Consider the following 26668-nt stretch of genomic DNA (forward strand, 5'->3'; position numbering starts at 1 on the left):
CACGCTGACCCTCTCACTCCAGAGCGTTATACTTGTAATTTGGCATTATCTTGCAATACTTTGCGTTAAAACAACATCCAGCAACTGTTGCTCCAACTGTGGAGTGTGTGCATATAGCAAAATTAACAGTGCCTCCACAGATGTGCAACCTACCCATGTTTGTACAACATACTTCTTAAATAAAATTGTGAGATAAGTCACAATTCGTTTAAATTCTAGTGATATTATGCCTAATATATGATAAAATTGCTGTTTATTTATTCATAGTTTAATACTGAGAAACTTTATTCTAAATTTGTTAAACTGTGGTAAAAGTCTGAAGCTCTTAGATCCTCTAAACACAGTCGTGTTATGACATGAGGCAACAAATCACTTATGGGATGGTTTTTAAATGGTGTTTTTGTTTGAGCGTTACACAACTTTTCCACTTTCTTTAATTTTTTTATTTTATTTATGTTATTCTGACATCAAATTAAAAATGAGCATGCCTATTTTAAAAACAGAACGAGCATTTCTGTTTCAAAACTGGATGTGTTGCGTTTGCCGTTATTTTTAAATAGCTTTAAGATTTTGATGATTTGAATGTACTGACATGGGGAATGGAGTTTAGCAAAATTTCTGACCTTTGAGGCCCCCGGATAGTTACCTTGTTAACAAAAATGTGGCAGCATTTTTTTTTTTTTTAAGTCCTGTAATATTTTCCCTTTTAGTTTATTTATTAACAGTAACAGTGTGATGAAACCTGACTCGCATGTGTTGTGTAAATCATCTTTGTCCACCTAATCTTAGGTACTCGTGCATTTCATTCTCTCAATTTTGGATCTAAAAGAGTTCAAGGAAGTGGCAAAGTTGAAGATTTTCATTGCGAGTGACCAGGAGACGCAGGATTAAAAATGAAAGACAAAGTTGGAGAGGCAAGGCTGTGGAGATTGGACAACAAATGTTGAACTCAGGCCTCCCAGTTTGGAAGAAAACCACAGAGATGGTTTCTGGATGGTGCGACAGATGAGTGCTAGGGATAGGGTGAGATGGAGGCAGGTGACCCCTAAAGGGAGCAGCCTAAAGAAGATGACAAACTTTTTAGTAATATTTCAGTTTTATTTACATAAAATGTAAACATTCAACTGGTAACATGAATGTAAATGTAGTAAAAGGCATGTTTTGACTTGTATAAAACACAGAATGTAAACTCCTGGCAAACCTGCATGTGAATGCTGCAAAGGAAACATGATTAAAGAGATCCTTATAAATTTCAAACTAGTTCTTACAGGAATGTGCAGATCGCACTGAGTAGGGGGTAAAAAAACAAACTAAACAAAAACAATCTTTGGAAATATGAATGTAATCTCAACTATTCGTTGTCTATAATAGAAAAAAAATCGTATCTTGTACATCGACTATTAGAGTTATGACAAAATACATTTATGCTATTTAAGCAGTGATTTTGGCTCAGACTGTCGCACATGTTTAATACTTTAATAAATTTTAATCAACCTGGAAACGCTGTAAGAACCCCTGCAGTTGTTAAGAAATGCTGGCACTAAAGTCAAGCAATTTAACTGCGAATTCAGCAAAAATCATTTGGAAAAAACATAATACTTGATAAAGATGCTGGTCTTTTACCCTGTGTTGACTCCTTACTGTATCCTACAGCATTACAACACATCAAGTTGCTTTTTTGCCTACACTATTCACATTGTCTCACAAAAAATATAAAGTCGAAAAGGTATTTGTGTTTACATGATAATATGGTTGAGTGGTTTTGGTTTGAGAAGCTGTTGCAGAGCACCAAAATACTCAAGTTATTATAATGTAATTAATATATTATTACACAAAAAAGCAACTTCACATTGTAGTACCTCTTACTTAAATTACCTGACTGCTTATTAGGTAGGAAAGTACAGAACATCAAAACAATAATGGAATTAATTAAATCAATGAAAAATTTTAATGTTAAGGACTCCTTCGAGAGCTGAGATAGATGGCGGTCGAAAGCCTAATTAGTCCCACTCGATTCCAAGAAGCTCGCAGCTGACATCCCACAGTCTCCTCGCGGTCTCCGCACTTCTTCCCTGTGGGGCCACAAAGGCAGGGGTGCAGTCACTGAAATGAAAGGAGGAGGAGTGGTTATTACATAAGAACGTACTGTATGATGCTGTGAGTCATCACCCTGGATACAAGGATCTCTTTTAGCTTGTGTAATCGTATAAGCATTATCTTTTTTTTTTCCCCAAGAAGCTTTTTTTTTAAGTCATAAGAAGTATCAGTTACTAAGATCCAAACATTGGATCCAGTGCTCGGTCTGCCTACAAAGACACCGAACATCTTTATGTGCAAAGTTGTAAAAATAAAAGCAAAGAAGCACAACCAACGCAATGGTGCCTTACAGCAAGAAGGTAGTGGGTTCAAATCCACCAGACTGGGGCCTTCAGGGTTCAGTTAGGCTAATTGGTGACACTAAATTGCCTGTGAGTGGTTGTCTGGCTTCCTGTGTTAGCCCTGCAACAGCCTGGCAGGGGTATACCCCGACTCTTGCCTTATGACAGCCGGAATAGGCCCTCAACCCTGAAATGGGTAAGTGCAAGAGAAAGGAGGAATGGAAAGATGGAAATAAAAAAACACACAACTACACCCACTACACGGAGACCTGGTTACGCGCTGGTGAGACTGTGGCTTTCTCTGAGCTTCTTCCTCCAGGCTGTTGTTTTTTAAACACTCCCAGGTCCTCTGGCAAAGGCGGAGGCCTCGCCTGTGTTTTTAAATCTGTTTATGACTGCCATCAGATTTCTTTTTCCTCTTTTTCCAGCTTTGAACTACAGCTTTTTAAACTAAACTCATCCACTCCGTTACTGATTGCAGTGGTATATCGTCCTCCCAAATTTAACAAGGACTTTATCAGTGAGTTTGGGGAATTCCTTTCAGGGCTTTCAGTAGATTTCGATCATTTTCTTATTGTTGGTGACCTGAATATTCATGTGTGCTGTCCATCTAAACCCCTGGTTAGAGACTTTGTTTCACTGTTGGATTCCTTCAACCTTACTCAGTGTGTGTCTGGCTCCACACATGAGAAGGGTCACACTTTGGACCTTGTCATGTCTCACGGCTTGGGTATCCACATCTCTGAAATTTGTGAGAGTGCGTGTATCTCCGATCATTTTCCTGTTCTATTTTCTGCCACTGCACATTGTTCTGATGCTGCAGTTAAACCTCCTTCACGCCGTCACCGGATCATCAATACCCATGTACCATCTCAGTTTTCTGCTGCTTTTAGCAACTCTGAGCTCTCCACGGTGGACTGGATTGATTCCTTGTGTGCAGAAGATTTAACTGCTCTTTTCAACTCAACATGTACTTCTATTTTGGACCTCATCGCTCCCCTAAAAACACTCCGTCCCAAAGCTCACGCTGAACCCTGGATTACAGACTCTGTTCGTGCTCTCAGGCGCACCTGTAGGTGTGCTGAGAGAAAATGGAAAAAGGACAAGCTGCACATTTCTTTTAATATCCTCAGAGACTCTCTTTCAACCTATCAGAAAGCCGTTAAAGAGGCCAAGTCCTCCTACATATCAAACCTGGTTAGCAGTAGTGTCCATAAACCTCAGACTCTGTTTCGTGTTTTAAATTCCATTGTAAATCCTTACACATCCACCAGCCTCACACCTTCTGCCACCCTCTGTAATGACTTTCTAAAGTTCTTTGTAAACAAGATTTCCTCCCTGCAGTCTGTCATTCCATCTTCACCTTCCAATCCCTGTGTTTTGTCTTTGTGCCATTCTGCCTTTAATCAGTTCGAACCAATCTCTCTCTCTCAGCTGCATGAAATAGTCTGCAAGGTTAAGACTACCAACTGTTCCACCGATGCTATCCCCTCTCGGCTTCTGAAGCAGGTTCTGGACTCAGTCGGACCTTTCCTTCTGGTCCTGATCAATGCCTGCCTCAGTTCTGGTTGTTTTCCAACACCCTTCAAGCACGCTGTTGTTCAACCTCTCCTTAAAAAGCCTAATCTAGATCCATCCCTACTCTCTAACTATAGGCCCATTTCCAACCTCCCTTTTCTGTCTAAAGTACTGGAACGAGCCGCCCTCACGCAGCTCCAGCTATTTCTTGACAATAACAATCTCTATGAGAAGTTCCAGTCTGGTTTTAGAGCTCGGCATAGCACAGAAACCGCCCTTCTGAGAGTTTTTAATGATTTGCTTTTAACTGTTGACTCTGGTTGTGCTGCTGTCTTAGTAACCCTGGACCTGACAGCAGCCTTCGACACTGTTGATCACAACATACTGCTATCCCGCCTTCAACATTGTGTCGGTTTAAAGGGCACTGTCTTAAAGTTTTTCCAGTCCTATTTGAATAATAGGAGTTTTTCTGTTCACCTTGGTGAACTGTCATCTCCCAGAGCTCCTTTAACCTGTGGCGTACCTCAGGGGTCCATACTAGGCCCCCTGTTGTTTATTCTGTACTTGCTCCCTCTGGGCGATGTGCTCCGTAAACATAATGTGTCCTTCCACATCTTTGCCGATGATATTCAGATCTACCTCCCTCTGAGGTTGAACTGCAATGTTTCTTTGCAGCCGCTACTCTCCTGCTTGTCTGACATTAAGACTTGGATGACTCTTAACTTCTTACACCTTAATGAAAGCAAAACTGAAGTCATTGTGTTTGGGCTTCCTAAAGATCCCAACTTCTCTCTTGACTTTTTGGGACCCCTAACCTCCGATTGCACTTCTTCCATTAAGAGTCTTGGTGTTATTTTTGACAATGCTTTTAAACTTGATAAACAAATTAGCTCTGTAGTTAAGGGATCTTTTTATCATTTGCGGATTTTAGCCAAAGTCAAGTCTTACCTTTGCAGGAACGATCTAGAAAGAGTGGTCCATGCTTTTATTACTTCACGGCTAGACTACTGCAATTCCCTCTATGCTGGCCTAGATCGTTCCTGTCTACATCGCCTTCAACTGGTGCAGAACGCTGCCGCTCGCCTGTTGACCGGTTCAAAAAAAAGAGACCACATCACTCCGGTTCTCTGCTCTCTCCACTGGCTCCCAGTTGCCTTTAGGATTGATTTTAAAATCTTATTGCTGGCTTTTAAGGTTTTAAATGGCACTGCACCTTCTTACCTGTCAGAACTCCTTAGTACTTATCGCCCCAGGAGATCTTTGAGGTCAGCCGACCTGATGCTTTTAGATGTTCCCAGGTATAAATTAAAGACAAAGGGAGAGAGGGCGTTTGCTGTGGCTGCACCCAGACTGTGGAACAGTTTACCTCCTCACGTCAGACTCTCCAAAAGCCTAGAAACTTTTAAAACCGCTCTTAAAACTCACCTCTTTTCATTGGCTTTTAGAAAGGTTTAATTTATTTGTTTTATATATTTTTATTTTATTTTTATCAGCGAGGTGTTATTACGAAATTGTGTTCTATTGTATTTTTATCTGTATTTACTGTACAGCACTTTGGTCAGCCTTGGTTGTTTTTAAATGTGCTCTATAAATAAACTTGACTTGACTTGACTAGAGCTGAAACTGTGCTTCTCCTACTTTTTCTGGATTTGATTCGACAGGTTACTTTCTCCATGTGCTGAAATTCTGTGTGACTTCTGAAGTATTATTTTTTCTTCAGGTGTCATCAGGTAGTGGACATTAGTGGTTAAGATTGCAAAGTCTCTACTACAAAACAAATATTAAATCCAATCGGTACATGTGTCCTTATTTTTGATCAAAATTCAAAAAGTTAAAAAAAAAAAAAGTCAAGCTGCAAAGGGAAAAAAGAAAACCTTTAGGTTCACTAGAGTTTTGGCATTAGTTTACATAAAAAACATTCAGCTGCTCATCAATGTTACAATTATAGCCGAAAACAAACTGACAAAACTAATAGCAGACAAGCATTTGTACTTCTCACGTGTTCAGTGAACTTGCAAAGCAGGCTGGCAAAACTAACAGACGAATCAAGTAATTCTGGAATGTTCTTATAGAGGTAACACCTTCCATCAGATGTTTTGTGTGGCTGCTAAAAGTGAAACTGTGAATATTACATTGGCAAAATTGTTTCAGTTCACTGTTTTTCTTCTTCATTTCATTCCACAGCACCCTTGTTGGTTTAAGGTACATGGTTTGACTTGACCATTTCTTCCCTTTTTAGCGTCCATGTATTGTTCTTTTATCTGCATGCTTGTTTTGTGTATCAGACAACGTCTTCTAAACTTCCCATCATAGACTACCCTGTAAAATTTGTTACAGTTTTGTAAAAATTGTTGCAAGACGTACAGGTTTCAAACCATTCTGCCGTGTTAACCAGTTTAACAGCGCGGACAAGGTTCTGGTGTTGCTGTCTTTTTTTTACTCCGAACTTAACATTTTTGCATTTCTACATATTTTTTCTAAGGCAACAAAACAATTTATAACTGTTGTGGAATATCCGGGCGGACTTATGCAAACTTGAGTATCAGCTAATTTGTTAGGTACAGCTGTCCAATCACATAACAGCAACTCAATGCATTTAAGGATGCAGACATGAAATAAAATTTAAACTGAACATCAGAATGAGGAAGAAAGGTGATTTAAGTCACTCTGAAAGTTTCTGGTTGATATTTCAGAAACCACTGGTGTCTACTGGGATTTTCTATCTCTGTAGTTTAAAGAAAATGGTCCAAAAACGAAAGAATATCCAGTGAGAAGCAGTTCACCGAGTGAAAGTGTCACAAACTAAGCTCAGAGGAGAACTGCCAAATTGCTCCCAGCTGATAGGAAGACAACAGTAACTCAAATCACACTTGTTACACCCAAGGTATGCAGAAGAGCACCTCTGAGCACAGAACATGCTGAACCTACAGCAGCAGAATACCATACCTGATACCACGGCTATCGGCTAAGAACAGGAAACTGAGACTACAGTTTACACAGGCTGACCAAAATTGGACAATAGAAGATTGTTCCAATCTAATCTTGATTTCTGACGTGAGATTCAAAAGTTAGAGACAATATCTGGTATAAACAACATAAGACTATGGTTCCATTCTGCCTTATACCAACCAATAATGTGGCGTGGGGAATATTTTCTTGGCAGATTTTGGACTTCTTAGTACCAGCTGAGAGTTTAAATATCAAAGCCTACCTGAGTACTGCGGACCATGTCCATCCCTTTATGACTGACGGTATGTTCACTGCACTCTCACGTGAATATGGACCAAATGTTTCCAGCACCTTATTGAATCTATGCCATGAAAAATAAAGGCAGCTCTGAAGGCAAAAGGGGCTCCAACCTGGTATTACACACTGTCATCTTGGTGTATACAGAGCACCACACTAAGGATAAGTAGCAAAGGTTCTAAATATCCTCCACTTGTACACAGTGTTGGGTTTAAGTCAACCCTGCTGGTAAACAGAACCTGTTACTGAAAGCACACAGACACCAGTGTACATTTTACTTGCAAGGGGAGCGTTGGAGAGCAGTGCTGCGACTCGCCTGTCCAAGCAACTCCAACTGATTCCTTCGCTACAGCCCTTTTTATTGTCAGCAAGCAATCATTCATGGACATGCAATTACAAATACACGTGGCGTTCTTAAGCAGGCATATCTGAACAACATCAGTGTCTGTATTCTGTGTGTGTGGGTGTGTGTAGGTGCATGCGTGTGTGTTTCCAGCCATACTATACATAGACATACGGCCTTTCAATGAACTTAAACTGAGTGCAGAAAAGCAGATGTAAGCGTCTTGCTAAACTATAAAAACAGGGACTTGCAAAAGGCCATATCTCAAATGCACATTTAAAGGTGTGGCTCTTGCACTTTTAAGAAAACAACAGGACAGTCTGGTTTTTATGATGTCGAGACTGCTTCCTATCATCTCATGGTACACAAGTGCACACAGAATCTTATCAGACCCAATAAGGATATGATTTTTATCAGCATACAAATGATTATATGTTTCTAAGCACAAATGACAATATAAAAAACATCTCACTCTTACACACAGTGTGTGTCATTATGGTGTGGACAAACTAGTTACCCAGAAATGCTACTGTAGCCTTTTCCAGCTTCCTGCCTACGTTTTAGGATTTTCTAAGGTCCTTTGACAAAAGTTGTGATATAATATTCATCTAAAAGGTCCCAGCAGTGAAAAATAAATTTCCTTTAAGTGTAAAACCAGGCTGATAAATTAATAACAATGACAAAGTCTTTAATGGCAAAACCATGTTGGAGTCACTCGTGTAGATTAAGGTGTCAAATGCTCTGTGGTCAGGATGGAAAGTTTGGTAGCACGAACAAATTATAGGTTGGTGCTTATACAGATTTTTCACTTCCTTTGTCTTTCTTTGGTCCTACCTGAAGTGTTTCCCAGAGATAGAGTGCAGTTCCTCTGCAATGGCACAGTAGATGCTAGTCTGTGCTCCTTCCCGTGGAGTTTTCAGGAACACGGAGAAGACTGTGAACAATATCGTCATCAGAGTTGAATGTCTGGTCAGGTCAGAGTTTACCGTCCCCGGATGAACAGAGTTCACTGTGACATTAGTTCCTGTGAAAGAAATGCACCAACTTTTTGTCACAATTTTATCAGCTTAAATTTTAGGTAAAAACATTTCTTCTGTAAATTTTCATGGTGGCTTTAGCGACATGCTTCCATTTCAAAAGCGTGTTTATGAAAGACTGTGTTGTCACATTTAAGAGTTGAGTCTTCCATTTAAGAAGCCTCAGAACACCTCGTGATCACCCTTGGCACAAATGCTCGTCATTCCTTTCTCGGATATGAATATCACATAGTTTCTCCCACACTTTGTGTTGCTGGTTACAGTGTTTTGTATTTGTGTACCTTTGAGTCTGGAAGCCAGCTCTCTGGTGAACAGTACGTTTGCCAGTTTGCTCTGGCAGTATGCTAATCCGCTGTTGTAGCTGCCCTGGCTGTGAAGGTCATGGAAGCGGATCCAGCCAAAGTTGTGTGCCAGAGAGGAGACCACCACAATCCGAGCCGGAGCGCTGCGCTTTAAAAGCCCGATTAGAAGGGATGTCAACAGGAAGTGGCCTGCAACATGTAAGAATCATCCTTTCAGTGCATTTTATTTTGGAAATAACCTTCCCCACATTGGAGACGAATTGATTTAATTGCAACGATTCACTGATTCCAACAGGTTCCATAAAAGCCCTACCCAAATGATTGACTCCGATATGCATCTCAAAGCCATCGACAGTTTTCGTGTAGGGGCACATCATCACCCCAGCGTTGTTTATAAGGATATGTAGCTGGTTGACTTCTGAACAAGAAGAGCGCATCACACAAAAAAAACCTATTTAATAACCACACACTTGGGCTCTGTAGATGTGAGTATTAAAACGCTAACCTGTGCTCACCTCTTAGGAATTTCTGTGCGAAGGCTCGTATAGAGCACGTATCTGCCAAATCGAGCTCCCGGACCTCCACTCGTGCTTCGGGGTAACTGGCTCGTATACTGGCCGCAGCCTCCTCACCCTTTTCCACATCTCGACACGCCATGATCACCCGAGCTCCTACCAGGTGACAAAGAAGCAGCAACTAAACTATTAACAAAGAGATGAAGCCAAATAGAGGTTTGGTGTGTGGTTTGGAAGAATCAGATTTAATCCTTAGGGAAATTATGTAGCTGACCTGTTAGTCAGTGATGTAGAAAAGCATTTTCACTGATGACTCAGAGAACTTTTTAGAGAATGCAATTTATTTTTAAAGGCCAAGTAATTACTAAGTCCCACACGCAGGAAATATTTGAGACTGTTGAAAGATTTAATCTGTTACAATGTCATCCACTAAAAAGCATTAAAGAGTGACTTAATGCTGTAAGGTATAAAGTGCCATGGAAAAAGCATTTTCCCCATCCTGATTCCTCAGATTTTTTCTGCACATTTGTCATGCTTAAATATAATCAAAACAGCTTTTAAATGATTATTTAATTTATTAATGGGGGGGGGGGGGGAGCAATCTAAACTGACCTGGCTGGAAGTGAAAAAAATAATTGTTCAATTCAGAACTAAAGAAGCCTCTTCACAAACTTTAAAGAAGTCCAGTTGCCTTCTATCTCAAATTCTTAAGATTTTAATGGCATGTGAGTCATCATCAGCGACAAACCCAGTCGCTAATCCTGTGCTTTCAGAATATTTAAGTGTTTTTTACATATTTCTTTAACATTTTGTTAACGCCCCTGAGTATTTGGACTGAGGTGAGAAAAAATGAATCATTCTAACTGACATGCATCAATCGCTTTCACTCGCACCTAATACACGAAGTTAGGGTTCAAGCTACGCTTGGAGGTCATGACCTCATAGGATTGAATTGTTTGTTTTTCTTAATTAAACCAAAATAAAACTTTATACCTGTTCCAAACCCAGACTGATGGTATATTGACCATATTATAATCAAACAACAAGTCAAGTATTTATGTGACTACATTTAAAGCGAGGTTTTCCTTGAGACCACAACAGCTAATTGTGTCACACCATGGTCCATTTTATTATGAATATTTTAAATGGGGCAAGGACGCTGATTTCAGTCTTACTGCTTTAAGAGACTGCTGATTTCTCTCAGCAGCAGGTTATGGGTTTAAAGAGGCACCTCGAATTGCCAGATCCAGGGCAGTCTCCTTCCCAATTCCTGTGTTGGCTCCAGTGATGAGGACCGTCTTCCCATCAAGACGAGTTGTGGACTTGCACACTCTTCCTGCTGCATATTTTCTGCACACACACACACACACACACACACACACAAGGCTGATTTATACCACACAAATTCTGCATCATCAAATGCAGCAGACAGCTCCATTTAAATGACTAGCAGCTCCTTCTGCAGTCTCTAAATGCTATGCCCCCGTTAAAGCTGGCATTGTGGTGAAACCGGGTTAATTATTCACACAAAAACTTGCATAGTGAAGTGTGCAAGTGGTGCGAAACACACGCCAGTGAGCAGGGCCGCCACATAACCAATAGCTCTCTCGGAGTGTTGTATGCATATATAACTCCTCCCACGCTCCGGCTGCTGATAGGCCCGAGCAGCTCAGACAGAAGACACCCGGTTCATCTGTGCAAGAAAAAAAAAAACACCCTCCCACAGCTCAATTTTTCTATTTCATTGATCAGCAGCCTCGTGTGAAATCACCGTTAACGTAAAGCATTCACAATTAACGATCATGTGGCTTCATTAATCAAACTGATCCTCATCGTAATAACTACACCACACCACCTAAATGTCTTGTTAACCAAGTAATAACCTGCCCTGACATCCAGTGTTAAACTCTGCGTTTAAATTCTAATGACTGAGCGCGTGAAGTGGGCGCTTACCTTATTTGTGGCGCAAATAAAATCACCAGCAGCGTCACCACTCCGAGGCCCGCGATAATTAATAAAAGGAACATCATGCTATGGATCTGCGCTCCTCTGCCTCTTCCAGCAGGATGCTACCGAAGTGTAGGCGGAACAGCTGATGTCAAAGCAGGAATGGGGGTGCGAGTTGCAAACGGATGGGGTGAAGGTTGAACCACGCGCAGGATCATGGGATTGTAGTTCGATGCGTGACAAGATGGCTACTGCTTAACAGGGTCCACTGAGTTTGCAGCTAGGGGCAGTGATTTTAAAGTGAAATGTCATAAAAGTAAATTAAGCTCATTTAGTTAATAAATTATTAACAACAAAAAGACAAAGACGGAGTCACTTGTTTCAAATGTTTCTAATTTTTTTGTTAAATGTAATTCATCTGCCCCCTCTTAAGCACGCACAGAAAGTCAATTTAATGATTTTTTTTTAGCCATTTGATAGCAGTAAAAATCCCCTAAATGTCATTTTAAGCCAGAAACTTAATCCATTTTGCTAAAATAAAGAAAAATCGAGGCTGCTGTGGGTCAAATTAATAATAATGGATTGGGTTTATATAGCGCTTTTCAAGGCACCCAAAGCGCTTTACAATACCATTCATTCTCACATTCACACACTGGTGGAGGCCACAGATACTGGGGCAGACTGACAGAAGCGAGGCTGCCATATCGCGCCATCGGCCCAACACCAGTAGGCGGTAGGGTAAAGTACCTTACCCAAGGACACAACGACCAGGACAGAAAGCCCGGGGAGCGACCTTCCGGTTACAGATGCGGTTGCCAATCCCCTGAGCCACGGTAGCCCGATTAGACCCTCATCTATTCAAATTGGTTTTAGATGCACCACTCTGGTCAAATCAAGGAAAATTGCGGTTTTATGTAACTGTAGATGCCATCTTTGTGTATTTTTTTTTGTGGGAAAGCGGTGATGGACTTCAAAGGGGACAGTTCTCGCACATTGTTACAAGAACTGTCTATTTTTCTGCAGAGACAGCGATCTGCTGGTCTTTTAAACAATTAAATAGTAAAAGTGAAAGTGATCAAAGCGAATGCACCAAGGTAATATAAGATAAGTTAGGATAAGAGATAAAATAACTCTTTATTGTCATTGCACAGTCCTAGTGCAATAGTACAAGGAATTTGGAAACGGTCCCCCCTCGATACTAAACACAACAAAACACAGGTCAAGGTCAAGTTTATTTATATAATGAACCTCTGAAGTGCCTTTTTGTGTGCCATGGTGCAGTTGGAGAACCACACAGAGATACAGTATGTCAGCACACTTTCAATGTAGCAACAGTAGAAGACAATCAGCAGTTCCCCCTTCAGGTCCAATTTTCTGAGGATTCTTAGAAAATGGACACACGGTTGGGCTTTCTTTTCAACCGCCGAGGTTTTTGAGCTTCATTGGGAGTCTGTGTCTATGTGCACACCTAGGAACTTGAAACTGTGTGTTTTAAAGGTATCCTGGCCTCCTCCTAAAGAATTTGGTTTCAGGTTAACAAGTGATTCTAAACTGGTTATGTGAGATACCACTTGAAGTGTGTAGTGTTATTCTTACCTAACTGAGATTAAAACGCAAATCAACACAAGGGTTGGTGGGGTCATAAGACTGTAAAGGCACCTAGGCTGCCATTTCAGCAAATGTGGGGAACACCTGTTCTGTGGTCATTCTTTTTTCCTCCTGCCTCGCAGACCTCGCAGGACTGTCTCCAAACCATTCCCCTCTACCATCTTGTAAACCTTTATGAGGATGTTTTTATGACATAGTAGTGAGGGCAGTGTTAAACAGTTGTATTTGTTATACACGAATATATATATAATAAATCCCGAGGTTCATAATGTGCCATTTTAACTTTCAATAAGATACATTTTAATTATTTTGACAGTGATGTTTTGATGGCTTAGGTAAGAACAAAACAAAACAATAAACCCGAAATAATACTCCCCCTGCTCTCTGAAACATTAATCAATGATTAATCACCCATTTATTTAGCTAGACAGGCTATTTATACATTCAAAATAGATCTGTACTTTAAAATTTGTTATAGACGCTTACTATGAGGAAATTTCTCCATCTTCAAGAAGGGGAACTCTGAATCCATGTAGTTTCATTAACAGAATAAACACAAACATTTCCCAAGTAGCTCGGTTTAAAAACTACATTTCCCAGAAAGCCCTATTAACGTCGTCTCTGTAGCGCCGGAATGAAATAATCATTAAATAATTATCCAGGTTATTTTAAAACACGCTTTTCACAACATTTCACTATTTTGTTTTAAATTCCTACATAATTGTGTTTTTTAAAATATTTTTTCAATTTCATATCTAGTAAAAATAATGACATTTTAGTACGTTTGCGTTTTGTTCCGGAGTTACGACGGTCAGTCGAAAGCCATCCGGAAGAAGAATCCCGAGAATCTGATTATCGTCATAGCAAAACTAGATACCTAAACTTGTGATCATAAAAAGTGTTGTATTTTACAATAAAAGACAAAAATAATTTCACAAGAAAGGACATTTAAATGACACGCAAAATGTCGTCGGAGGAATTCGAGAAGTTGCACGAAATGTACCGATCGTTGTACGAGGAGCTGAAGCTGATGCCAGATAAGGCTCAGAAATCTCACGGAGGTAATTGCTTGCTCATAAAGCCCAGATCAAAATAACTACGCCTTAGAATGTAAGTTATGTGCTTTTTAAGTAACACTTGTACTGTCACTCCTGCAGAGGAGAGGAAGAGGCTGGTGAGGACCTTCGATGAGAGACATGGGGAGGCTGAAGAAGTGGTGAGCTGTTTATCTTTTTCCCCATTACAGCTAGCTAAAGTTCACTTGACTACTAGCTATGACATTTTCATGTGAATACACTTAAATTGAGCTTGAAATGAACTTTTTAAGAAAAATTCCACCAGGGAAATAGTGAATTATCAAAACAATACACGCGTTTGTTGTGCAAATAACACTTGTTCAATACAAAATGGAAACATAGTGTACGTTTTACCCCCCAAAAGGAATTTTTCGCTTGTCCAGTCTTTCTGGTAACCACAGTGCATTTCAAGTCAAACAGTGAAGTTAAAAAAACCAACTTTTATTCTTTTCATTTTGTTGACACAAACCTTTTATAATTGTTATTCCATCTTTTAACATCAACATATTTTAAGTAGTCATTTAAGAATTATGCACTGCAAATTATGTCCCACAACATATGTGCAAACCTATTACCAATACCTGTTTAACCTGGAAAAGGACGGGACAATGAGTGACATGGCAATGATGATGTTTCATGATTGAGTCTTGTGCTAGCACCAGCGTTGGATATTTACTTATACATATTTTGTTTTTTTCCTCCAAGATTCTGACCTTGTTACCTATATTATTAAAATCTGAGTGGTGTTTCTAATATGTTGGCCATCACGTGTATAAGAATAAAATCGAAATAGAAGAACCTCTAATTAAATTTAGTATTCTAAGTATGCCCCATTTTTAACTGTGCATGAATTCAAATGTCACTCAAATGTTCTGGCTTACGAAGGTTAAGCCTAAACTAGTAAATAAATTGATAATATATGCTTGTTTCTATAGAGTAAGATCCTTTTCTGTCTTTTTCTCAAACAATAACATTTTCTTGTCTTTCTCCAGTTACAAGGAATGGAAGAGGAGCTGCGCGTTGCCCCTCCGTCCTATCGAAATTCAATGAGCACAAAACTGCGTATGTACCGGCGAGACCTCGGCAAGCTTCAGAGGGACATGAAAAACTCAGCACCTGGCTTTGGCTCCTCGTACAACACAGTGCCAGGAAATCATGGCATCTACTCTTCACAAAATCAGCACAGTGTGAGTTAGGGGCTTTGGGGTGCTTGGGTTTGCTGTTGCAGACGTGTGACAGGCCCCGTCACGCGTCTGTTTCGATGCACAAAACATTATTTTATGTTGCTGCTGTTATGTCAAACTGCATTTCTAGGGTAAGATTTTTTCTGGGTGTGTGTTTTTTTTTTTTTCTTCCTCTTTTTGCTGAAGAATATCAGTGCGCTGTAACATAAGAAAAAATGCAAATAGGAGACACACAAATCAAGAAAACATCTTCATCAATTTGAAACCAAATCCTCTGAACTTATTAAGGCTTATTTTTCAGCAGCACTTACAGATCCAGACTGTATTAGACTGAGAAAAATGTCAACCCTGTTTCCTAGTGATCGTTGTGGATGTCTATGTAACTGTATTTCCAGAATAAATCTGCTTAAACTTGGTTTCATTTGTCCCTTTTCCCCATCTTTGCAGACACACCTGCAGTCCCAGAGAGCATTGCTTCTTCAAGGTACGGATGCTCTAAATAACGCCAGCCAGAGTATTGAGCGCAGCCAGCGCATCGCTGCTGAGACGGAGCAAATTGGCACAGATATCATCGAGGAGTTGGGAGAACAAAGGGAACAGCTGGATCGAAGCAGAAACAGAGTGAGCTGAGAATCATTATTACGCTTGTATTCTTGTACTGTGCTGTGCAAAAGTCTTTAGCCACCTGTGATGTCTATTTGTCACTGACCTATGAATCGTTTAAGCTTAAAAAGGCACCTAAATCAAATGATGAACCAGTGTTGATGTGTCTACACGTGACAACTTATCACAAAAACACATTATTAGTTTCTAATTTTTTAGTTAAATATGGAAAAATGCCAAATATAACACAGTTCAACAGGCATAAAATAGTATTTTTGCACTAAAAATGTGATTTCCAAAGAGCTACTAGCTGTCAGCTTGACATATCTCACTATCCTGTGCAGTCCTTAAAAATTTTAATGTAACTAAAACTTTAAATATTAACTTCCAAGCTCATTAGCATTTTAAAAACTCTGTTTTTACCTTATGTGCTGTATTTTCATGCATGTTTGCACGTTTTAATAAATCGATGCATATATTTCTTTCCTTCCTACAAAACTATAAAGAAACGAATAGTGGCTCAAGACTTTGGCACAGGACTGTATGATGACCTGAGATTAGTAGGTTTGTTAAAACTCTTCTGTTTTGTTGTTTTTGTAGCTTGCGAATACTGGAGAGAACCTGAGTCGTAGTAGAAAAATTCTTCGTGCCATGTCAAGGCGGTAAGTGCACCCTACAAAGACGTCTTACACCACAGCAGTTCCTTATTTTTTTGTGTGCGTCTCATGATCCTGATGATTGGGGTCTCTTTTAAATGTTCTTGGAACATTTGAGCACATTGAGTGTAAGCATCTTATTGTTGCTTCTTTTCTGTCTTACAGGCTGGTGACAAACAAGTTGCTACTGGGCATCATCATTTTAATGGAACTGGCCATTCTGGGTGCTGTGATTTACCTGAAGTTTTTCCGAAAATGAGCAGACTTACGTTTAAGTTGTGGATCCAGGGCAAACTCAGACTCTGTCTCTACTGACTATCCAGTAGCAATAATAACACTGTCCTGCTGTTTTCAGCTATCTGTGTCTGTGATGGCAATGAAGGCCTGAACTCTGACAGGGCATTCTGTCCATTATTTGATGTGAATGGCAATTTGCCAACTTGCTAATGGACCAAACCTACAGAAGCTCTTTGAACTTAGATTTGCACTGTCACTTGATGCCATTGATGTCCTGCAGGATGATGATCTGGACTTGTCTGCTGGCTGTTACAGATCCCATGGATGATTCTTTGTAGCATCTTAGCTGAGTCAGAAAACAAGCTAATTGAGCCCACATGTCTCTCTGGGTGAAAGCACTTGTGAAATGTGACTGAAAGTTCTAGAAAGCTATGAGTCTCAGATTAGGTTACAAAACTGCTCAAATTCAACTGCTGATGTATGAATATCTTTTACAATATGATGAAAAAGCACCTAACAAAATACTTTCTTTTCTGTGTTTAAGTGGTTGTGTGCTTAAAAAAAAGGACTTAAGTTTTAAATGAGATATATCAGTGAAATAAATTAATGCAATGTCTTAATACAGTTCATGCAAAATTACTGTACGATTCAAAAATCACTGTTATAAATAGGTTTTTGGTTTCCGATTTGATGTCTTTTGCAACATTAAAGTTGATCTTTAACCTCAGTTTGCATCTGATATTTTTAAGGAAGGAAGCCAAACAGTTAAGAAAAATACTCTGTGGAAGCCCTGATCAGGTAATAAAGGGTAAACAGCACCTGTTACCATAGAGTTGATTCTCAAATAACTGACCATATGGTGATTTCCAGTGGTGTTAAGGGAAACGGTACACCTGCTGCAATGTTTTTCTATTCCATCATGCCCGCCTGGTGTGTTCTAGAGTATACAAACAAGTTTGGTGACCTGGTTATGTATGACAGGGACATTGTAGAAAGAAGGAAATATAATTTTAATGTGTTAAAATATTACCTTCGAATTTCTTTAAATCCTTTCCATCTTCTTAAGCACAAAGGGAACATTCTAGGGTTTTATAACCTAATTTAAAATAAATCTCTTTCAATAAAAAGCCAGGATGCTGTATAAAATACAAATGCGAACAGAATGCAGTGATTTAGTTAAAAAATAATACTCAGATAACTTTTCCATTTTTTTCCGTGCTCACATGTGTCCAACAACGAAATATGGCAAATATTTTCAGTGTGACATGTTTGGATTGCAGGCTGGCTGGTTTAGCACTTTCGAGTAGGTACGGATACATATGCTACTGTCATACATACAGGGTGTGTTTGGGTATGGTCTTTCTGAAATACGAAAGATCTTACCCGAAAAATACTATGTTCCTGTGCTATTTTTTTTTAAAGAATTAATATTCATCCTGCAGCATCTGGACTCCCCAGGAACCTACGCCAGGATCCTGTTTGTGGACTTCAGCTCTGCCTTCAACACCATCCTTCCAGACCATCTCCGAGGCAAGCTTTCCCAGATGAATGTGCCTGATCCCATCTGCCGGTGGATCACTGACTTCCTGACGGACAGGAAGCAGCACGTGAGGCTGGGGAAGAATGTCTCGGACTCCCGGACCATCAGCACCGGCTCCCCTCAGGGCTGTGTTCTTTCTCCTCTGCTCTTCTCCCTGTACACCAACTGCTGCACCTCCACCCACCAGTCTGTCAAGCTAATCAAGTTCGCAGATGACACCACCGTCATTGGGCTCATCTCTGACGGGGATGAGTCTGCCTACAGGAGGGAGGTTGAACGTCTGGTGTCCTGGTGCAGCCACAACAACCTGGTGCTGAATGCCCAGAAGACAGTGGAGATTATTGTGGACTTCAGGAAGCACACAGCCCCACTCCCCCCCATCATCCTGACTGACACCCCCATCACCTCTGTGGACTCATTCCGCTTCCTGGGTACCACCATCACCCAGGACCTGAAGTGGGAGCCCACCATCACCTCCGTCATCAAGAAAGCCCAGCAGAGGATGTACTTCCTGAGGCAGCTGAAGAAATTCAACCTGCCAACACGGACGATGATGCAATTCTACACTGCAATCATCGAGTCCATCCTCACCTCCTCCATCACTGTGTGGTACGCTGGAGCCACTATCAGGGACAAACAGAGACTGCAGCGTGTTGTGCGCTCTGCTGAGAAGGTGATTGGCTGCAGACTCCCATCTCTGCAGGACCTGTACACCTCCAGGACACTGCGGCGTGCAGCCCGGATCTCAGCTGACCCTTCTCACCCTGGACACAGTCTGTTTGACCTGCTCCCCTCAGGCAGGAGGCTCCGGTCCATTCGCACCAGAACCTCTCGCCACAAGAACAGTTTCTTCCCCTCTGCTGTTGGACACATGAACAATAACCACATGACTGTCCCCGCCACTAACATATGACCCTACGCTGTGTCACTGCATCATTTCATGTTTGGCACTGATCACCACCTGCACTCATGTATATATCTTTCTACGTAGCACTCTTAATTCTTATTCTCATGTATATCTCATGCACATATCTTTCTTTCTACATAGCACTTTAATTCTTATTGTTTGCACTGAAGCACCGCAGCAAATTCCTAATGTTGTAAACCTCAACATCTGGCAATAAACCCATTCTGATTCTGATTCTGACTAATATCTTTGGTAAATCCCCAGCTTGGTGGGGAAATGTAATGATTTCTATTTAATCATTCTATTTCACAGTGGGGCGTGTTGACTACTCTTCCAGTCCAATGTACACCATAGAAGAGTAACCATGAGGTTCAGGTTTAGGTTAATTAACGTGACATGTGGTAGGCATTCATGTTCATCCTCAAGGTGATTCTTTGGTTCTTCATTTATTGCATTCATCAATTAAAGCAATATATTACTTTGATCACAAAATAATGAGGAGATAAGACACACGTAGAAACAAACAAAAAATTTTAATCATATTAAAGGAAGACCAAAATAGAAGCTCTTTGTTACAAGGACAATAGTCATTCAGTAGCCAAATTAAACTAAACATAGATAACAAGCCATACTTTAGTTCACGCATAATGATTCAAATAGTTAATACTTTTTCCAGGGATGCTGAAATAGTGGTGCACAAATCACTATAGTCCATGTATTGATTCACAGTAAAAATACAAAAGTAAACTCTAAAGAAAATACAGTAACTACAACTATCACAGAAGTGATAGCATACTTCTAGTTTTAACTAACTGGCACAGCCACAAAACAGTCTAAAGTAGACTGTGAACTTCAATCGTCCATACTCAATACTTTTTGTACCGCTGATGCACGCTAATTCTCTCATAAACCAAACATGATAGATACTTGGCAGCTGTGGCAACGCACACCTAAGATTAACCACCCACCCATCATTTCTTAGCCACTTATTGGAGGTTTGCAGTGTGCTATCAGAGATAGCCAGACAAGTTATTACACATAATAATAATAATAATAATAAAATAAGTTAGTATTGCTGTATCCCCAATAGCTGTATTGGTGTCTAAATTCTGTCAAAGACGTTTCTCAGCATTATCAATATGAAGAAAGATTATGCAAAGCCCTTTCGTAGTTTCATGAATCCCGACATAATTTAGCTTTCAAAGTGAAAGACCAAGCAGCAGAAAAATAGGAAAAAAAAAAGCTTTAAACTGTCACCTTTCAAATAGATATAGTCTTTGCAGTATTGTATTTAAATCTGTGGAATGGTCAGGGATGACAGTGTTGAAGTCCATAGCTTTGCTTCATGCCCTTAGAGGCGAAGCTCTGTGTCGTTTTTCCCAGGGGGAATTTCGTCCATGGATGTGTGAGCGCCTTCTCTCGTCTGTCCCAGTGATGATGCAATGACATCAACTGCTAACGTGGCAGTAGCCTCCACAGCTTCAGGACTTGCCCCAAGGTCAGGATTTACTTCTACCATGTCCATGACTGACAGCAGACCTGCACACCAAGATGATGACAAGTTAGATTCAAAAGCCAGACAGTCAAAGACCTTTAAGAAATCTAGAAAAGACCAAAGGAAATGAAAGCCATAACTGTAGTGATCTGTACCTGTGTTATGAATTTCCTCTGCGATGTAGATTCCCTCTCTGTAGGTCAGACCTCCATTTACCGGTGTTCCTGTGGCGGGAGCCAGAGACGGGTCGAATGCATCGATGTCAAAGCTCAAGTGTATTGGTCGTTGTTTTCTGTCAGGATGGTAATAAAATTCAACATCTCAGTTCAAACATCTATAACTGTTTTTTGTATAAATTAAAAATTGAAAAATTAAGAACATTTTTAGTGTTATCATTTTAAAATCTATTATAATCACAATCTATTAATAATAATACCTTGCCAGAAGATGGTCGAAAGTGACTTCCATGACCCTTTGGATGCCTAGTCTGTCGATATCTCTCATGGTGAAATACTGGATACCGAAGCTCTTGAGGAATTGGCTGCAATGCACAATTTTAAAACACATCAAGACCTATGTTTCAGAGTGCACCCCAGTTTCGTTTACTAAAACGTTTTAAATCTAAGTACTTACTACTCCCCAGGGTCAACATCCCGCAGTCCAATGTACACCAGGTCTCTTGAGCTGAGAAATGGCTTAGTCCAGGAGAACCCAGGGATATCTGGCATCTGGTGAGTGAAAAGAGGTTGTTTAATATGTCATACAGGATACTAAAAAAGCAATAATACTTTTTTAAATTAACAGAATCCCTTTTGTAAGTAGTTTTTAAATATATCTTTAGTGAAGCTGAATGTTTTTCCTCACCTTGTCTTGCAGCTCTTTGAGCATGAATGCCACAGGTTGGCCATGGAGGTTTCCTGAAGGGGAGGTCATAGGGGTATTGATATCTGCATGAGCATCAACCCAGATAAGGCACAGGTCAGGACTATGCTGGGCATGGCCGCTCACTGATCCAACAGCAAGGCTATAACAGATGTAGAGCAGCTTTAAAGATATCTGTGCAATGGATTCATAATATTAATACAAACACTGGACTTGTTGTACAGAGTAGGCTATCTTGTAGTATTGCCAATATTTTCTGTTCCTACCTGTGATCACCTCCCAGCATAAGAAGAGTGTGGCCAGCACTGACAGCATTCCTCACTGCTGCAGACAGCTTTTTATTTGCTGCACCCACAGTCCGCGGGAACTTTACATCCATGTAGGGCTCATCCTCCTCCAGGTGTTGGAAGTTCAGATCCCCAAAGTCATGGACAGAAAAGTCTAAAAACACAACAACAAACATCCATACATTTAAACTACTTTGCGCTGTGTCACATTTGCTGCAGTTTAAAATGACTCATTGAATGGGAGTGCACTATTTTCTCAGGAAATCTGAACAAAGGAACTGGTAACCTGACGGCTTCAAACAGCCTGAGGATTTGTAATTAGCAGACGTGGTATGTGCAGGTGTCAGTTAGGCAGCCTACATAATCCGTAGCTCCCGTGACTTAACATGCGTTTGTCTGACCTTGCACTCTCATGGGTTTGAGTCATTCAATGCCAGTGGAACTAGTGACGGAGCACTTTCCATTAGTCTTGTTTCCCACATCGGGTCAGGTTTCAGTGACTGTAGTTTGCCTTATACTACGTGGTTGCAGAAGATTTAAAAGTTTAGATATAGACAGCGAAGTAAACAAGTGAAGTGTTTCACCATATTAGGGTTCATCCAGCTATATGAGCCTTGACGGTAGTGTAGTATTACTCTGCTGATCCAAGGGTGACCAATGCGGTTCATGACCATTCGTAGACAGGACAGGAATAGCCCTTGTTTGATGCAACAGTGAGCATCTCTTGCAAGACAATTCATAAGTTTGTCAAAGGGATGAGCTTTTAAATTTTAAATGCAAGATTACAAGCGCTATTATTCATATGTAAAGGCATGTTAAATGTTTATAAATGCCAGTGATTATTGGTTTGATTATATCTATATATTTTTAATTTAAACAATTTGTACAAATTGACAGGAAACCTAGAGAGTGTGAAGATGTAAGAGTACATGGCAGCTACTTCTCTTAGTGTTTGGTTTCATGTGTCCTCCTCTGTTAGTGACATAGCAGCTAGATCTTATTTCATTGCTGCCAATTTGGCCACCAGGGAATTGATTCCTGGCCAACATTTTACATTAGATTACATATATTCAGGTTTTATTTTACTTTTTATAAACCACCTTGTGATAAACATCAAGGTTGTTACTATAAAACTTACAACAGTATCTTTGAGATTCAGCAACGTAAGAACAAACTGATGAGTGTGTGTATATATATACACTCATTTGATACAGTTCAAGGTATTTTGGACAATATAGTCATATTGTGCAGATCCACTTAGTGGCCATACAGAAACTGAAAGTAAGCCAGTGACGCACTGTATAATGTATGTGTAACACAAAGGGAGCGCTCTTCCCTTTGCACAACATGTTTACACCTCATGAGCTGATGTGTGGAACAGAACAAACTGGATTACCTGGGTAGTTAGGTAAGGGAAGTTAGGAAGTTACAACCTAAAGGCCTGCATTAAGCTGCCATTGTCACACACCTTCATTGGTTTTTCTGTTATATTTATAGAGGCAGGAGCAGTTTGTGGTGCAAATGGGGATTCTGGTGAGCTAGGAAGTATCACGACAGCAGATTTCCATTTCATGTTACTTTTTGGGCAAAATTTCAAGACATTACTTTGGACATTTTGAGTATATTTATTAAGCATAAAACAGATTAATTTGAACTACCTTTACTACAATAATTAATGGAGGCCATCATGATTTACATTGTGTTTGTTCCATGCACAATATTAATCTACATTAACCTGATCACTCCAAAGGTAATTAACTATGTCTGGATCACAGATAGAATTTAAGTACCCTGGGATAGCTGTGACCTTATCATGGCCTGTTAAGAACTGGCAGGCCCTCCTCTCTTTATTCATGAATCCTTAGTGGAATTTCAATAACAATGGCACTTCGCTGACATGCGCACAGAGGGGGTTCTTTTCACCTGCTGTGCCTTTCACGTTAAAGGTACCACTTCTTTTCACACCGGACTGCGTGGGAGTTTTCATTTGGACCACATAAAAAGTAAAAGTGTCTGTCACTGCAGTGACGAGATAATGGAAATAACACCGTCATCTTCATTCTGGGCTCTTACGAGCATGTGCCAGAACGGCGGTGGGGGGTTGGGGGCAAGAATGAAGAATGAATGAGAAGAGCGAGACGCCGGCGTGCCATGTTGACAGTTATCACAATGTCCGCCTGTATTGTCTCGTCTTTCCGTCCTATGCATGAGTTTGTAGCCATTATACAATAACATTTCGACGAGGATTAACATCAAACATCGGAGAGGATGTTCGAGGTTTCTCTCTTTGACTGGCTTTAATATGGCATTAAGCATGCACAAATATACATTCGGGAGCCTATAAATAAGTCTAGTTTTACATCCTATTTTATTACACGACGTTTTATCCTGTAAAACTAATGACGAAAGCCTCAAACTGGACTCGCGCGTAAATCACTTTGTTCTCCGAAACATGTGCACCAAATCTCTCTCATTGGTTACATATCATTTGTTTATATTTACTTTCTCCCGATTATGTAACAGACTGACTGACGACCGAGCGCTGAAGATATGTCTGTCTAAAAGTCTGCCGGGTTAAGCTGCAGGTTACACCCACAAGTTACATAACCCAGCACCACCGGCAGCTCCAAGATTACGACACTTACCAAAATTTGAAAGCCTCTCCATGAGCCCCGCATCCCTGATGACTTTAGGGCCATGCTCCACACCTCTCTTTTTCTGTAGGGAAGAAAACATGGGAGTTGTTAAACTGTTAAAGATGATAGGCTCTTTAAAAGTAATGATAATATTAAAAAAAAAAAAAACTCAATATCTTACTTGTCCTTTTGAAAACGGAGCGCCAAGCACGGCCACCGAATGAGCTCTGCTTTGCTGGTAAGTATGGTTGAAATGACGGGAAGAGTGGGAAAGACGGGAAAGTGCTCCTCTCAAAGCCATTCTCGGAAATTAAAAGTCGCCCCGGTCACAATGAAACCGACTCGGAGTCTGACGAAAGCTCAGTGAGATGTTGCGCCCGAGGATGCTGAATGTGTCGTTGGTGCAGGAGAGGCGGTCTTTTTGACTCGTCAATCTACTGAATATTTATGAGACTGTGACTCCGACAACGAATACGAAGAGATCTCCTCTTAATTCAGTCATAAAATTAAAAAAAAAAAAACTCTGCCACCTACCATAAAAAGCGTAATTTCTTTTAAGCGTTTGCAATGTGTTATGAGCTTTTATTACCGAGGCAAGTCTTGATATATATACAGCGTCTGACGTCAGGTTGAATGACACACCTTCGTAGTAGCCAATAGCAACTATGGAAGGAAGTGGGTTCGCTTTTAGGCGTGTCCTGGAAACTGATGTGGGCCAAGGGTATTTTGTGAAATGTTGGGACGCACTGCTGCAGTGTCATCAAAGTGGAAATTTCCACAGACGCAGCGTAGTGTAATGATCCGCTTGTTTACATTAAACGCTCTTGACCGAGGTGTTTGTCCACGCGTGTTCTAAAGCTCCTGCCAAAACATATCCCACTTGATTTCTGGCCAACATAAAAACATGTTATTATCTGGGTTAGTGTATTATTACGGGGTTTATCTTTCACCACCGCAAGAAATTTCACACTGTAAAGCAATAACAGAATCTCAAGTGCAAGTTATCATAGGCAATTAACTGAAAGTAAAATGGACTTAAACAGCAAAGATTTCTAATAAATATAACGAGCGATTGTTTTATTATTTATGTGTATTTACTTGATGAATTGCAGTTAGTTTATAATTATAATTTTATTTTACAAGTAAAGGAACACAGTGCTTCGCGGACTTACTCTGTTTCCTGTCGTTAACGTGAAACTGCGGTTTATTACTGTTAATTCGTTGTTGTAGTCTTGTCAAGCTATGATGAATCCACTATATTTTATCTTTATGTACTCGGATTTTCTTCCAAGCACGATGCACGGCGTTCAGCTGAAATTATTTACATCACAGGCAACACAAAGATAGCTCGGAATCATTAACATGGGCTATTGTGGGTACAAAGTAGCAGAGGTGTGGACTCGAGTCACATGACTTGGACTCGAGTCAGACTCGAGTCATTAATTTTATGACTTTAGACTTGACTTGAAAAAATGTTGTAAGACTTGTGACTTGACTTGGACTTTTACACCAATGACTTGGGACTTGAATTGGACTTGAACCGGTTTACTTGAAAAGACTTGATATTTTACCCCAAATATAAAATTTAACATGCATATTATATAGAGATTGAAAATGTGACGTCATTCACGGGTAGAACCGCAAAGGATTCTGGGAGCTCGTGGCAAGCGGTACTAGCGCACGCAGGCTTTCAATTGAAATCAGTCACACAGCGATAAAAAGAAACACAAAAATGTCAAGAAGCCGTTGTATTATTAACTGCAATAGCCGGTCGCATGACAGCCACGGGAAGCCGACGAGTAAAGAGATCGGTTGTTATCGGATTACGTCGTTGAAGAGAAATTGTTCGAGCCATGTTTCCAAAGTAACAAAGACGCGACAGATGGTCTGGATTGCAGCCATTCAAAGATCAAATATAACGTCCCAGAACACTCCAGCTCACAGGTTAGTCTGCTCCAAGCATTTACACGAAGGTCAGTGTCTTTTAGTACTTAATACGTCATTTTCATAACATAATTGGTGATATAGGTTACAAGCAAGTCTGGCGCTGAACAGAAATGGTCGCGCTATGCTCCTTTATTTATTGTGCATAAATAGTGAATTGTCCTGACACAATATTGCGTTTCGCTTCTGTTATTATGGTACATTGACAAAAACATATACTTTTATTCACAGGATAAAACAGTTTTTTGTATCACTAATTGTCCAGTACGATTACAGCATACAGTATTATTGTCACTGCTACATTTCTGTGATGGGTACCAGAAATTA

The 26668-nt window shown here is 40.2% G+C and overlaps 3 protein-coding genes across 3 annotated transcripts; 1 reads left to right on the plus strand and 2 right to left on the minus strand.

The window, feature by feature from the left end:
- Window positions 1-1083: 1083 nt before the first annotated feature.
- Window positions 1084-11462, minus strand: rdh12 (retinol dehydrogenase 12). The gene is made up of 7 exons (XM_085440936.1): window positions 11293-11462; window positions 10571-10689; window positions 9340-9495; window positions 9138-9242; window positions 8804-9013; window positions 8320-8509; window positions 1084-2103 (listed from the first exon to the last, which is right to left on the minus strand). Exons 1-7 carry the CDS (start codon window positions 11367-11369, stop codon window positions 2001-2003), a joined length of 960 nt encoding a protein of 319 aa, XP_085297062.1. The 5' UTR covers window positions 11370-11462; the 3' UTR covers window positions 1084-2000.
- Window positions 11463-13705: 2243 nt separating this feature from the next.
- vti1b (vesicle transport through interaction with t-SNAREs 1B) lies at window positions 13706-17377 on the plus strand. Its single transcript, XM_085441248.1, has 6 exons — window positions 13706-13955; window positions 14052-14110; window positions 14963-15157; window positions 15602-15775; window positions 16358-16419; window positions 16579-17377. Exons 1-6 carry the CDS (start codon window positions 13847-13849, stop codon window positions 16670-16672), a joined length of 693 nt encoding a protein of 230 aa, XP_085297374.1. The 5' UTR covers window positions 13706-13846; the 3' UTR covers window positions 16673-17377.
- Window positions 17378-19611: 2234 nt separating this feature from the next.
- Window positions 19612-24986, minus strand: arg2 (arginase 2). Its single transcript, XM_085441527.1, has 8 exons — window positions 24579-24986; window positions 24407-24479; window positions 21741-21915; window positions 21457-21616; window positions 21226-21320; window positions 21029-21133; window positions 20748-20884; window positions 19612-20636 (listed from the first exon to the last, which is right to left on the minus strand). The coding sequence occupies exons 1-8, from the start codon at window positions 24696-24698 to the stop codon at window positions 20449-20451; spliced, it is 1053 nt and encodes a 350-aa protein (XP_085297653.1). The 5' UTR covers window positions 24699-24986; the 3' UTR covers window positions 19612-20448.
- Between the last annotated feature and the right edge of the window lie 1682 nt (window positions 24987-26668).

The sequence above is a fragment of the Copadichromis virginalis genome, linkage group LG19 (genome assembly GCF_057382275.1).
Source record: "Copadichromis virginalis isolate Kocher_CV1m ecotype Utaka linkage group LG19, C_Virginalis_male_GT1.1, whole genome shotgun sequence".
Lineage (NCBI taxonomy): Eukaryota > Metazoa > Chordata > Actinopteri > Cichliformes > Cichlidae > Copadichromis > Copadichromis virginalis.